This window comes from Corapipo altera, unplaced genomic scaffold (assembly GCF_003945725.1).
Source record: "Corapipo altera isolate COAL_440 unplaced genomic scaffold, ASM394572v1 23b, whole genome shotgun sequence".
NCBI lineage: Eukaryota > Metazoa > Chordata > Aves > Passeriformes > Pipridae > Corapipo > Corapipo altera.
Window position 1 is genome coordinate 1,407,767 of NW_020884885.1, and position 14,050 is coordinate 1,421,816.

Consider the following 14,050-nt stretch of genomic DNA (forward strand, 5'->3'; position numbering starts at 1 on the left):
CTTCTGTTAGTGATTAGATAAATAAATTAAAAACATGGCATCCAGGGAAATGCCTTTGAAAATCCCTCCAATTTTTCTTTCTTAGGCGAAATAATAGTTGTTAGCTAAGCTAATACAGTCAGATCTGAACACAGGGGGAATTCTTAGGGAAATGCTGCCTGCTCAGATAAATGGCTCTGTCATAGGTATGTTGTGAGTGAAGATAGTATCTACTAGGATTAGAGTAAAATGTTTTTCAGAGCCTTAAATGGAAATTCAAGTGCTGACTGTATTATGCATACAAATTACCAGAGGCCTTCCTCAATCAGGTCTGTGGATTTGCTTAATGGAAACAATTTTTCCAGTCACTGTCTACATATGCACATTCCACAGCAGGAATACATAAGTCTGGAGCACTTGAGCTTGAAGACTTTTAGATTAGCAGTCACAGAGGGCACACATATGCCCAGCTGCCCTTTGTGTTTTCTAGCAAAAGACACACATACTCTGAGAAGATTGACCACACTTCTCTTGTCACTTTTTTCTCTCTTGAGATAACCTCGTCCCTACTGGGACTGAAATAATTTTTAAGTGCTTTAGTGATATCTGAGTTACTTAGCATATATATATAGTTTTCCCCTGTTTTCTGTTGGCAACTTAATTTTTTCCCCATCCTAAGGAGCAAATAGGGAAAGCAGGATCTGTTGAACTCAGAATAACCTCCTCAGGTCATTACAGCAACTCAATTTTAAGTCAAGCCTTTATTGTTTCCCACGTCTAAGAGAAAAAAATAATCCATCTGCAAATCTTTTCACATGATGACACACAAGGACAAAAAGGAAAGTCCACATGTGTGTGCTCCAGAGTGCCTGTGTTCTGGCAGATGTAGCTGCTTGGATGCCCAGCATCATGCCCTGGCTGGAAGGATCTTCGGTGTGTCTGAGAGGAACTTGGACTGCAAGCTCCCCATGATGGCAAAGCAGAGGGAGCTCCAGGAGCAGACTCTATCTAAAAAATACTCTGGCTCCAAGTTGCTGAAACTTTGTTTAATCTAAAGATGACTTGTTTTGGTAAAAAGACTGTAAGTTGATTTTTAAATGGGCATTATCTTGATGTGACACTCTCTACAGAACCATCCGTTGTGGTTAAAGGAGGTTTCTAGACCAATCAGACTAGTTACCAATCTGCAGAAATGTCTTCATCATAAAACTTCTACCACACTGCATTTTTAGGAGATCTTATGATGCATAAATGATTTTCAGCCAATTTGAACAAAGTAGCAAACCAGAAATGGAGCTCCATGAAGAGCTGCTCAGTGAAGGAAATTCAGTCTTTGTTCACAGCACTTTTACCATAACCTTCAAAAGTATTGCCTAAACAAACCATTTCTAAAACTACCGTGAGGATTTAAAAAAGAAAAAAAGATCCCTTCTGAATAAGAACAGGATACAGTTCTACATAAAATCAGTGCAATAATGAAAAGAAAAACAAAAAGGAGGAGGAGAGCTTGGAAAATAAATTTTGTTTAGTTTTGAAGTTTCATTAAGTTGCAGGGGTTTGGGGTTTTTTAAATTAAATACATCCTGACAAATTCATTTCAAAATAAAAGAAAACTGGTATTTTCTAGTCATCCTGTTCTTTATTTTTTTTTTAACTGCATGATTGCATTTAAGAAATTTGATGACTAACGTGGCACATATTGTGTGTTTCAAAGCTACTAAGTACTCAGTGCTTTCTAACATACTTTTGCAGTTGATGATGGGTGTCTAGAAAACACCCCTGACACAGCAGAGTTCAGCAGGGAATACCAGCTGCACCAACACCTTTTTGATCCAGAGCATGACTACCCCAATGTGGGCAAGTGGGTGAGTACATGCTTCCTGCTTATTTTTTTGCATGTGAAACTGGGTATTGTCTGCTGTGTGTGATACTATGAAACCACAAGGAAAATATTGTCCTTATTGCTGGAAAAATTATCACCCTAAGGGAAACCACTCAAAAAAGGTAAACTTGCCCTGAAAAATACAGAAATAGTGCTTGTGATTGATATGCACCCCAGAAAAATAGAAAGTAGAAATCCTTGTTTTATTACCTGTCCCAAAGCATGACAGCTATGTATGTACTTGATAAATGCAACAAACCACATTTCAAACTACAGTGAATAAGTAACCAAAATTAGTGCAGATCTTAGGACAAGATTTCAAAACATAACAGGACCCTAATCCAAAAGAATATCCAAGTTCAGTGACTATTCATTGTTCAGCTACTTAGATAAAAAATAGCAAGAAAAGAAAAAAAAAAGGGAGTGCAGCAATCCCTAAACACCTTAAAAAATCCAGGACCAGACAGCTTGCTCTAAGGAATCCTCTCTGCCTTAAGGATTTTTGAGTACTTGATGCTCTTCTTCCTCTGCTCAGGTTGTGCACTATACTGAAAATCTATTTAACACATCACATATAATAAATACAGTGAGATACACTATGGGCAAAAATCTTGTTCTAAGCAAGCAAAGACTATAATAACTGCAGCTAGACTATTTCTGCAGGCTAAAGGCTCCAAAGAAAGCTCTGCTGCTTAATCTTAGATTACATCAGTTAAAATGTCCAATCCCAAATCCGTCTTCAGGCGCCAGGAAAACAGTAATAATGATCGTAATTTATGCTTCTAGAGCAAATAATGAAATCTCATTTTACATTGCTATAACACTTTACTTAAGATTGCCCTAAACCAGTGCTTTGTAAGCATATATCGATAAATGGACATGTTTGGCAGCCTCTTCTCCTGCTGTAATTATGAGACAATGATTCATCATTCATAATCAAGCCAGTGTAAGATTTATAGTCTTAATTACTTATGTGAGTGCTAAATTTCTGGAGAGAATCATGCCAAAAATCCAAATTTTGGAGACTTGTGTCAGTAATTATCATCAAAGGTTTTCATCTAAAAAGCACCAGATGGTGAACTTTCTTATTTATGCCAGATAAGGCTGTTAATTTTCTTATTATTCATAAGTACTTTACTTTCATAATACCATTTTGAAGACTATAAAAGCACTTCTGTAAATCGTTGGCATCTCGTACTATTTCAGAGTCAAGCGTGTTGTCATTAGCAACATATATACGTAATAAATGGTAGTTAATCATTAGTGAATCCTGGACTTTTTTCATATCTCCATCCATCACTACTTATTCAGGGGAAAAAGCTGCTCATGCATGGATTAAAACAGACTCTTAGGTACTAAATAGTAATCACATCTAACTGCAGCTTAGCAAACTCCAGATCTTTCTAATTAGAGATGAAACAGCTGGTCATGTGCATGAGCAAATGTTCTGCCGAGATCCAGGAGAATTGCCTCATTACCTCCTCATTGTATATTATTACATGTTAAAAATATAAATACAGTGGTATCTTTTTATGACTGGTTTTGTTATTTTTAACTCTCTGGAAAAATCAGAGAAGCACTCTAAAAATTATTTGTTTGAGACTTGATAAAAGAGAGAGATCAGATCTTTTAGGTCACTCACTGTCATCTGCATTAGGTTGTAAATGACCAGCACAGCTGGCTGTGGGCTGCCCAGCTGGTAACTGTGTGCATCCAATCTTCCCACTGCCCCCAACCACCAAAATTCCCTCTGCCCACCAACAGCTTGTTCCTGTTTCTTGTGCCGAAGAGCCTAGGACTAAACACCATTAGGTCTGTGATGGCTGTCTACTTATAGACTGTGTTTCCATCAGCTCCTACTGGCACACACCCTGTAGGTGCAAGGCTGTCACCACCATCTGAAGCTTTCAGAGCAAGCTGTCTCCTGGACCCATGTGGGCTGCCATGTGCTCTTGGGAGAGCTTCTCTCCTGCCTTTTCCTTCCACAGTGCAGTTTAGGCACTGTTACAGTTCCCAGTGACTTGTCCTTTCCAGGACCCAACATGCATTCCTTAGCATAACAACAGTAAAACCCAACTTACATTAGCAGGTCAGGAAAAAAAAGCTGCTTGTCTTAATGGGACAGAAGCAGGTTGGTTGGTTTGTTTTCATGATAGACTGTCATGCTTGCAAAGTACGAGACCTCTGCAGTACCCTGTGAATAACAGACACACTTTATAAGAGTCAAGCAAGTCTAGAAGGTGTCTCATGCAGCAAAGTGTATGGTTCCATGTAGATGCTAAATATTATGTGTAAATACTGCTAATACATATGAAAATATAAATATGTAAATCATGACAAATGTGCACTGGGTTAGGAGTGGGAAGAAAGAGGAAGAATTTTTTTGTCTTTGGAACAACTCTCCATATGTTAATATGCCGACCTGTGGGAAGTCTCTGGAACAGATTCTGTTTATAGAGTGAGATGCACAGCTTATGCTCTCATCCCCAGCCCCTAAAACTCTTTTTTTGTTCTCCTCATATGTGGAAAACATAGAGGCAACAGTGGGAATAGTAAGATGAGGGACTTTTGGAGGTTGCTACCCTAGTGTACAAGTATAGTTTCTAAGATTTCAGGGTTTTTTTCCCCTCAGTTCAGACTTTTCCTTGCAGGACACAGATATTTTCCATTTGAGTCTGCCTTTTTTGCAGCTTATCTCTTTAGATGGTTTGAAGACGTGTTGTTGGCATCCGGAAAGACTTTCACAAAGACCATTTACAATATACAATTTACAATACAAATCTAAAAACCACTTATATGTAAGTTGTTATTTATTGAAACCCAAGGTGTTAACCAGTACCACATGTAGGGGTTGAAAAGAGAAGGGAAGTTAGCTGTGTTTTCTGACACCAGTATTAGTACAAACAGAAAATTAAAAGCAACTATGTTTTTCAGCAACACTCCTTTGTACTGAAGCAATGGATGACGTTTCAGTCTAAGGACAGAAATAATGTCGGTTTTGCTTATCAGTCACAGTGGAGGGATCCAAGGCAGTACAAAGAACGGCAAATGGGAAGCAGGGCTTAAAATATTCTACAAAGGTGAAATCCTTGTTAAGAAGTTACTATCTGTGGCTTCCTAATTTTAATAGAAACCTGAACTAGTAACTCAGAATTTATTTTAATCCAATACAGTTATAGTGAGCAGCCCTAAGTGTATCTGTCTTTACCAACTGATATTGCTAAATATCTGGATGGTAATGGTGATTATTAGATATGTTATGACAGGTCTGGTCCCCCTCTTCAATTTTAGACAGTACAGATTGTATAATTCAGTGTAGTATGCTTGATGTAATAGAAATTGTCATGCTTGATATTCCTGGCAACACTGGAACTTGACTCAAAAAAAAAAAGCCCTCCTGAAAGGGTGCAACCTTGCTAATGCTTTTCAGTTTTGCTCAATAGTTGTGCAGATGCACATTACAGAATTGCTGATTAATACTGAATTGAAGATTCAGTGCAGTCTCAAATACTTCAAAGAGAAAATCTCTCTGACATTAGTTGGTTGTAAACATTTTAACTTCTGATTTTTTTCCCACCCAAATCCCAGCCTGTAGTATCCTAATCCAAGTAGCCAGGAGGGTGCAAAGGAACTTGCAAGAGTGATAGGAAAGTAGCAAATCATGTGCAGCATGTCTCCAGTTGAGCTATATCTTTAACTGGACAAATTCTGTGCCTTCATTTCTAACAACCTCTTGGTGAAGGATGGGCACTGCAAAGGCAAATTTTGGTGGCTGATGAGATCAAACCATTACGCAGTGGAACATATTTTCAGGATTGCTATTACTATACAAGTATGTTCTTAGCTCATGCTCCATAACCTTATTTGCTTTGTACTCTACATAATGCTGTAGTTATGGTCTTAAAAGATTCCCAAGCAGACTAAACAAAATATGATATTCATGGTTCAATTGTGAGGAATTTTTCTGAGTGACAGAAATGTTAGGTCCAGTAGTTAATTCTTTTTATTTCAGAAACACCATTTTTCCTCTCATGAAAAGTATAAGGTCAAAGAGTTTACCAAGAGAGGCTTTGGTGGTGTTTCATTTCTTAAAGAGAATAATGCATGCAAGTGTGAGTTTCCTTAAAATGTTAAATTTAAGTTTTCCTGAAGAGAATTTGCATAAATTACTAGCCAAGAATGTCCCTCTTGGCCAACTTCATCTCTGTTCCCTTTTGGCACAGCTCAGACAAAATAACTGAGGTTGGGCAAGAGAGAGGCCTTGTGAATTTGGGGTTTAATGAACATGAGAAGTACAAAACAGACAATTTTGGCAGATTTCATTGTAACACTCGAAAATGTTTGTTTTTTCTCATATCAAGGCTGCAGAGAGGGTAGAAGTGTTTGGTGAATTTGTTTCGTGTTAGAATTACACTTTCTATTTATATAATCAATGTTAGGTCAGTTGTTTATAGCAGAATTAATGGCCTTGTTTATACAGTCTTCTGCTTTTATATATGTAATTCTTCTCTTCTTCCATGTTCAGGTTAGGGTTTGGTTTTGGTTTTCTTCATAATATACAATTGAAACAAAATGTGGTGAACATGTGTGTGTTATTCTAGACTTTATTAGAATTCACTACTTGTAAGAAATACAACAATATGTGGATGCACTTATGTAAACTATGGTCAGAGGGGTTTTTTTGTGTTGGTTTTTTTTTCTTTTTTCTTTTCTCATCATCATAACTTTCTTTTCTGCCAAGATGTTTCTGGCAGTTTTTAAAAGGTTTGCCATTAAAAACGTTATAGACCAAATGGGTTTTAGAAACTTTATTGAGGGCACTACTTAAACAAAGGAAGAGTTGGCGCTGAACTCCTTTCAACAGAACTTTGCACTGGGAAGTGTTGATATCTGGAAGGGAATAAGCAAAGACAACAAAACAGTAGGAATGACGCCTATTGCTGTTTTTAAAAGGCATTAGAAAATCTCTCATAAAGCAAATATTTTTTTTCTCCTGTTCTTCTGTCGCCTCAAATACATAAAAAGATATACCAGAGGCAAGAATCCTGCTTCCTCTCCCTCCTACTTTTTTTTTATCTTTTACCTTCTGCCTTTTTTAAAAAAAAAAAAAAAAGTCTAAATGTATTTATACCATGTATCATGTGATGGGGAACATTCAGACTGTACCATTATACCAGCATGCTCTTGAATCACTTATTGCCTTAACACGGGTGATAACATAGTGCAATATAGTGGAACATTACTGTTACTGGCTTTTAAATTGTTAATAAGGCTGTGACTGCTCCTGAAGAACTTCACATGTTAGCAGGAATATCCAAATATTTATTTGTGCTTTATCTTTCCCATAAAACTGCACACCCTTCTAAACTTGCTAATATTTAACATCAAAAATGGTATTTTAAAAGAAGAGTGTAATGAATTTGATGGCTGGTTTATTTTTTTCCCTTCCAGAGCAAGAATTTACTCTTTGAAAAGATCAGTGGTGGTCCAAAAAGAAGAAAGAGGGTAACTATTGGAATACTTTTTAGCCTTGTGTAATCTAGAGAGAATTAAAATCATATTTTTGAAATGAAGAGTTAATCTAATGCATTCGTATTATACTTTAGATAATGTGTAAAGTCCGAGAATCTCTGTGATAAACTACTATAGCCAGCTTCAGAACTGTACACTGGCTACAAGATTTATTTCTCTAAATAGCCTGCTACTTTCAGAAGATGCACTTCAAGGTAGAACATTAATTATAAAACTTCATATTACCTGTGTTTTAAAATTGATCCTATCTGCATAGAACCATTTAAAATTATTTAAATGTGTCTAAAAGAGAATTTATAAGTTCCCTCCTAAAAATATTAGTAAATTTAATTACCACTGTCCATGCATGTGCATATGTTTTTTGGGTGTAAATGACACTAGAGGTAGTTCTTTAGCAGAGTTTGTCTTGGATGAAACTCCTATCTCTATGTCCCACTTTCTTGAAAGACAAAGATGACTGGGCTCTCATTGTTCTGCTCCTGGAACAAGGAAGGCAATCCACGTATCACAGAGAACCTCTGCACCATCTGCCTCACTACCATCTCTTTTTTGGTAGCGTCAGCCTTTCTTTTATTAAAAAAATCATTTTCAGGCAGAGTCAGAGTGTTTAGCTTTGCTGCTGGCATACTGTTTTTCTAAAAAGTCTAGCTCTCTGCTAGAAAGTAGCTTTTCAAAATATGACAGCACAGTTTATACTGCAAATGAAGTAAATTTAATTTAAAATAACAAGCATAAGTGAAGATTATTTATTTATTTAGCTCTCAAACTTCTAGTCTTCACTAGAAAGGGAGAAGATAAGTTGATTTCTTACCAATTCACACATCACTGGCAATCAACACTGTTCAACCATGAGTAATGATCTGACCTGAACTTAGTATCTGCCTCCTGCTTACATTTGATTTTTGAGTTTGTTAGTGGAAAAGGAAAAAGGGTAGGCATCTGATTTTAATTTTTAAGTTTCGTGGAATGTTTATTAATAGCTAGAACAACATGTTAAAGTGGAATTCATGCAATATATACGTGAGAGGAAAAAAAATGAAAAAAAGAAAAAGACTTTCTGTCTGTGAAATGACTGATGTAATTGAATATAAAAGAAGCAATTGCTGGAGACATGACAGCTGCATGGCCAGGGGTAGCCCAGAATTTTGAAGATGAAGCTTCAGTGTCTTGCTTTGCAGCAGATTTATTCTCCTAGCACAGGCATGTCACCTAATGGTAAATTCATTAGAATTTAAGGTGTTTTAGAGTAATACTGTAATGATTACTAATGCTTTAATGAACAATTCAGAATTTTCACTTTATCAGCAGAAGGGTAACCTAGAGATGTCACCAGCAGAGTGTATTTCTCCAGAAAGCGAAACGTCCACTGGATTCCACTGCTGCCTTCTGTGCTCCCTGCTACTCTTCCATGCTCTTCTGCACAGACATAGAGTTTCAGAATCTTGCAACAAATTGGTCTTTCGGGTCTGATTGTCCCAATTTTAGCTTAAAACAAGTCTTATGGAACTGTGTAGGTAGTAACTCTGTTGTATCTATACAATGTGTAACAGTCACAGAGGCAGTACTGAGGTCTAGAAAACCACAAATTCTAAGTATATGTTGCATATTCATATATTTATAAACACACCTGCAAGCACATATATACATAATCAGTACCTACAGCAAAGGTGTGTATTTACCATTTGCTACTGTGTTATTTTTTTTGTAGCACTTGTAGTGCCGGACAAGGAAACCTACATGACATCTAATTTTAATTAGCCATCCTCCCCTTTTTTGCATTTCTATGCATGAGCATAGTCCTGTCCAGAAAATAATAAAATATCCCGAAGTGTCAGGAGCTCTTCTGTAATCACTGAGTCACGTTGCTGTGGGCTCGGAGCTGTGCACAAAGGTGCTTGGGAACTTGCATTGCTTTGAATTCTGCACAGCTGCATGGGATTAAACATTTTTTAACAAATCAGCCAAAATATTTTACATTATATTTTGTTTTCTTTTGTCTGTTGAGAAGAATTTACATTTTTATGTAGTTTCATTCCCTTCTACTTTATTTCAAAAAGTAGCAAGCAAGTACCATTCCAAAAAGAAGACCAATTAATCTTCCTAAGAATCTAAAATAATTCCTAGAAGTTTATGCAACAGTTGAATTTCACTAAATTAACATTAAACAGAACTTCTTTAAACAAACACAAACAAATCATTTACATATGTCTTATTTCTAACAATTTAAAGCATTAAATTAGAGTTAGCTTATTTTCAAGGATTTTTCCACATTCATTTCTGATTCTTAATATTTTTATGTTTTTACTTGCAGCAGGCAAAACACTCAAAAACCAGTGGAAGTAGGCAAAAGGGTTGCTCTGCGCTATGATTAAGTATTAATGATAGCATCCACAAATCTGGAGAAACCCAAGGGGTTAAACTTGAAGGCAGACAAACCCCAAGTCTTTTCCAGAGATTCAAGAAATACTTGGGATATTTGAAAATAAATATTTCGTGCCCATTTTGAATGCCTTTTTTTTTTTTTTTTTGATTCCTAAGTTTTGGTGAAAGAACCACAGAAATATCTCAAGAAAAGTAATTTCTGTAACACAGTCAGCCTGACAAGAATCAGGAGATACTGGAAAATTTGCATTCCTCCAAAGTTTGTCCTTAAGCAAACAATTTTTATGGCATCGAAAACCTGCACACTAGAAATTTTGTCTATATCTGTGAATGAGAAAGTATATACTTGAATTTTGTTTATACAGACACTGTAACATGCCAGAAAGCAGGTGTAAATGATATTTAATACTGAAGTGCCACTAAACTGCTTGCTATTTGTAAATAGAGTAAATACATTTTATTACATTGATATAGATAAAATTTGAGCATAGGCTTTCTATGTTATTTCATCTGCAATCTCCAAACAGTTTTGAGACAGGATCTGTTCATCTTCAGCCTCACATTGTGCTGCTTGCATAGTGCAAAGTGAAGTTAAACCCTCTCTAGGGATCTTCTTTCCAGCATTCCCTTGTTCTGGCAGTGGTATGAGAGCCATTTTATATGCCAAAACCTTGCTTGGCTCTGCTTCTGTGCCAGCAGTTATTTTATCTCAGCATCAAGAGAGGAAGCAAGGAGGGGTTTCCTGGAGAGGACATGGGCTGAAGAAGAGACTGTGGTCAAAATGATTTGATGATCTCTAACTTGTCTCTCAGCATAATGTCCATCAGCATCTAATAATTTAATCTAAAGCTTACCTGTACTTCTCTGGCAAGTTCTGTCCTGCCTCAAGAATGAGGGAGTTAGGTCTGCTGTGGTTTCTCTGCTGAGCTGGGGAAAGGGGGAATGGAGCAAAAAGGCAGTGTTTAATTCAGATTGTCCTGTGTTCTTGCAAGTCCTCCTCCACTTATATTCCTTTCAGTGGATTGAATTAAATTCCTTCACAAAAAAATTTGTAGAAACAAAACAGTGATTGACGTTTAGATTTAATCTCTGGAAGCAATTTTTTTTCCAGTCTGCAAGTGTTTGACAGATAAGAAATGCATAAATACATTTACTAAACCTAGTTACCTTTTATATGTTTCCCTGTTTCTAATAAGTTTAAATCATTTTAAACTTTTTCAGAGTGTGAACCCCTATCTGCAAGGACAGCGACTGGATAATGTTGTAGCAAAGAAGTCTGTTCCACAATTTTCGGATGAAGACAAAGGTCCTGAATAAGTACAGTAAAAATGAAAGATAAAAACTCATGCCATCCCCTGCTAGATATTGCTTATATATAATCATCTATGAAAATCCTTGTGAATGGCAGCATGCTTATTATTTATACAACTGTAGATAAAAAACAGCTGTATTTATAACAGTATGTTCTAGATAAGAAAAATATGGTTCTGCTTTTTGTTAAGTTACGGTAAAAGGACATTTCTGTTGTTTTTATTTTAGTCATGGAGCAAACTTTAAAAATGTTAGTCATTTTAATAGCTAACGTGAGGTAAATGGTCCTAATGAGCAGCTTGTAAATAGAAAGATGAAAAAATGCCCAATCTGACTCCAGCATTTAATCTTAAATGTTACTATGTTTGACACATGAAAATTACAGTTTTATGTTTTGTTCACAAATATTGTTACTTAGCAAAGACAAAGTATTTATTTTACCAGAGAATTTTGGCTTTTGGTCATTTTAATAAACATTTAAGCAAGCTACAAGGTTTGCAAAGTGACATTTCCAAAATATTTCAGAGGCTTATTTGTCTCTGTTATTGCTGTGCAAATTTAAAAATTAAAGAACTACTTTTTGACTCTATTCACTGGAATATTTTTCTGTTAGTTTTAATCATTCCTTAACTTTCCTGAACACTTGCACATCTTTCTTCTTTATCAATGAAACTGTTATGTGGAATCTCCCCCACAGTTCTTTGTCTTAGTAACAGCGGAATTTGTGCATTATAGTGTTCTTAAATTATGCTTCCAGGGGATATTATAAATGAAGATGGAGACATTTGTCTGTGTTAATAAGGTTGTATCAACAACCTCTGAATCTAAATCCAGGTTATGAAGGTCGTTACAGTTGATCTTCTGAAAAATTATGCTACTCTAATAACACTGGTAGCTATCATTGCTCTTAAAGTTGTTCCAGGAAGCTTAAATTGCCTTTTTGCCCCTAGGAGCTTGAAGAACTTTGTATTCCAGAGTTCTCCCTTTCTGAAAGAGGAGAATATAAAATTACCTAAAATTTTTTATTTTTAGAATACATCTGAATATTTAAAACCATGTGCACAGAGCATTGGAATTACAGAAAAGAGCCTTAATTTACAGCTTTGAACTTGAAATCTGTGGAAAAAGAAGTAGTTTCCTTTCCCATCCTACAGAAAAACACAGTAAAATAATGATGACCCCTTGGAAAAAAACCAGATAAGAAACTAAAGTTCCTAGCTACACAAGATTAAAGTTAACAGGATGGCACATATATGACTGTCAATAGCATTTGCTTTTTTTGTCCCACCACTTGGTAATAAATTATGTATGTAGAGAGTTGGCCTTCTCATGTCATTTATGGGTAGATTGTAAAACTGTGTGACATTTTAGGATGAACTATCATGTCTTTCATCATAGATCCTTTTTTAAAAAAATCTGGAAGAGAAGACTAAATAGTATGTAATGCAGTGGGGTTTATACTCGCACATGACACAAAATTGAGGAATTTCTATGAATACAAAGCTGCCTCCTACTGGAGGAATAGGATGGGAGCAATTCATGTAACAGAACTTGAAATCTCTGCTCCTTAAGCCTACTCTTTTTATCTGCACTCCTGCTTAGTCTTCACTCATATATTGAGAGTTGCAAACTTGCAAAGGTTGTCTCCAAAACCAGCAAAATATATATATATATATGTCCTTATTAGCTCCAATAAAATCACAAAAGTGAAGCAACCATAATGGCAATTAATTTCATTTTCTAAGCTCTTAGTAAGGACCAGTACATAGTAAAAGGAGGTATATACGGTGAATAGGGGGCTTAAAAACAGAGGGGCAAAGAAGCATTGTTTGCTTAATAGTATCAGTGATCTCACATCTAATTTCTTGAAGTACTTTAGGCCACTACACCCTTTCTGGGGATGATGTGATAATCCAGAACAGCAAACTGGCCAGAACAGGAATCTTTGGATTCTGCCTGTGACCTGGGTGGGGCCAGAGGAGCTGTCCTCCTGTGTATGATAGGTCTGCACAGCACAGGCAAAGGAAAAATATCACAATTCAGAGGTGATTTTTGTCTTTAAATGCAAACAAAAAAACCCAAAAACCTTTAGAGTGCACAAAACGATGTGTCTTACAGGAATTATGTGCTGGAAGAAGTCAAATGCATGGTGGTGAGCAGCTGTCTGCTGAGTCCATCGGGCAGCTTGAGTGTTTCACCAAGAAGACTCAATAGCACTATTATGAAATTTTAATAAAATATAGCTCTTACACCGTGATAATGAGATTCATTATTCTAATTTCAGTTTCATACTAGAGCTGTCTTACTGTACTGAGATTGGTAGTTCCATGTTGATTTAAAAAAAAAAAAGAAAAAACAAGCAAAAAAACCCCAAACCCTTGTCCCTTCTGCTTCTCCAACAAGAGTCCTAACATGTATATGGAGTTTTTATTAGGAATCATCTTTCAGAGTCACTGAGTAACGATACCAACTGTCCCCCCCACTAAGAGCTCACTTCACCAAACCAATAGATAAAAGAATCTAAATAACTGCACAGCTCTTGCAGGTGTGATTGCCCTTTTACATTTACGATGCATGTGAATTAAGAAGCATGTCTATTGATACTGTTGTTTAGAATTTTCATTAATTAAAACCTTTTTAGAGTATTTTAAAATTCGCAACTGTGTTAATTACCTCTGACGTATTTAAGACACAATGTCCTTGAAAGAAGCTATACAAAATAAAGTGTATTGCCATGCAACATTGATTTTGTCTAGTAAAGAAATATTTATTATCCTGATTTCAAAAAAGGACCGTGTAACTGATCATATTATAGTATTTGATTTGTGACACAAAACTTACTCTGGGAGTGCAATGTGTGTATGCACACACACACACACTAACATGCACTTTTTAAAAAAGACAATATAGTCAGTAGTGAAGAGTATAAATATGTTAACCCACAGAAGAAAGTAATATAAAGAT

At 36.0% G+C, this 14,050-nt stretch overlaps 1 protein-coding gene across 4 annotated transcripts in view; it reads left to right on the forward strand.

The window, feature by feature from the left end:
* The window catches only part of SCG5 (secretogranin V), a 33,853-nt gene extending 20,027 nt beyond the window's left edge, over positions 1–13,826 (forward strand). For all 4 annotated transcript variants that reach the window (XM_027642361.1, XM_027642359.1, XM_027642358.1 and 1 more), the window contains exons 4-6: positions 1,732–1,844; positions 7,313–7,366; positions 10,997–13,826. In XM_027642361.1, coding sequence (XP_027498162.1) covers positions 1,732–1,844; positions 7,313–7,366; positions 10,997–11,092 — 263 coding nt within the window. In that variant the 3' untranslated portion in view covers positions 11,093–13,826. The remainder of the gene's footprint in view (positions 1–1,731; positions 1,845–7,312; positions 7,367–10,996) is intronic.
* Positions 13,827–14,050: the final 224 nt, after the last annotated feature.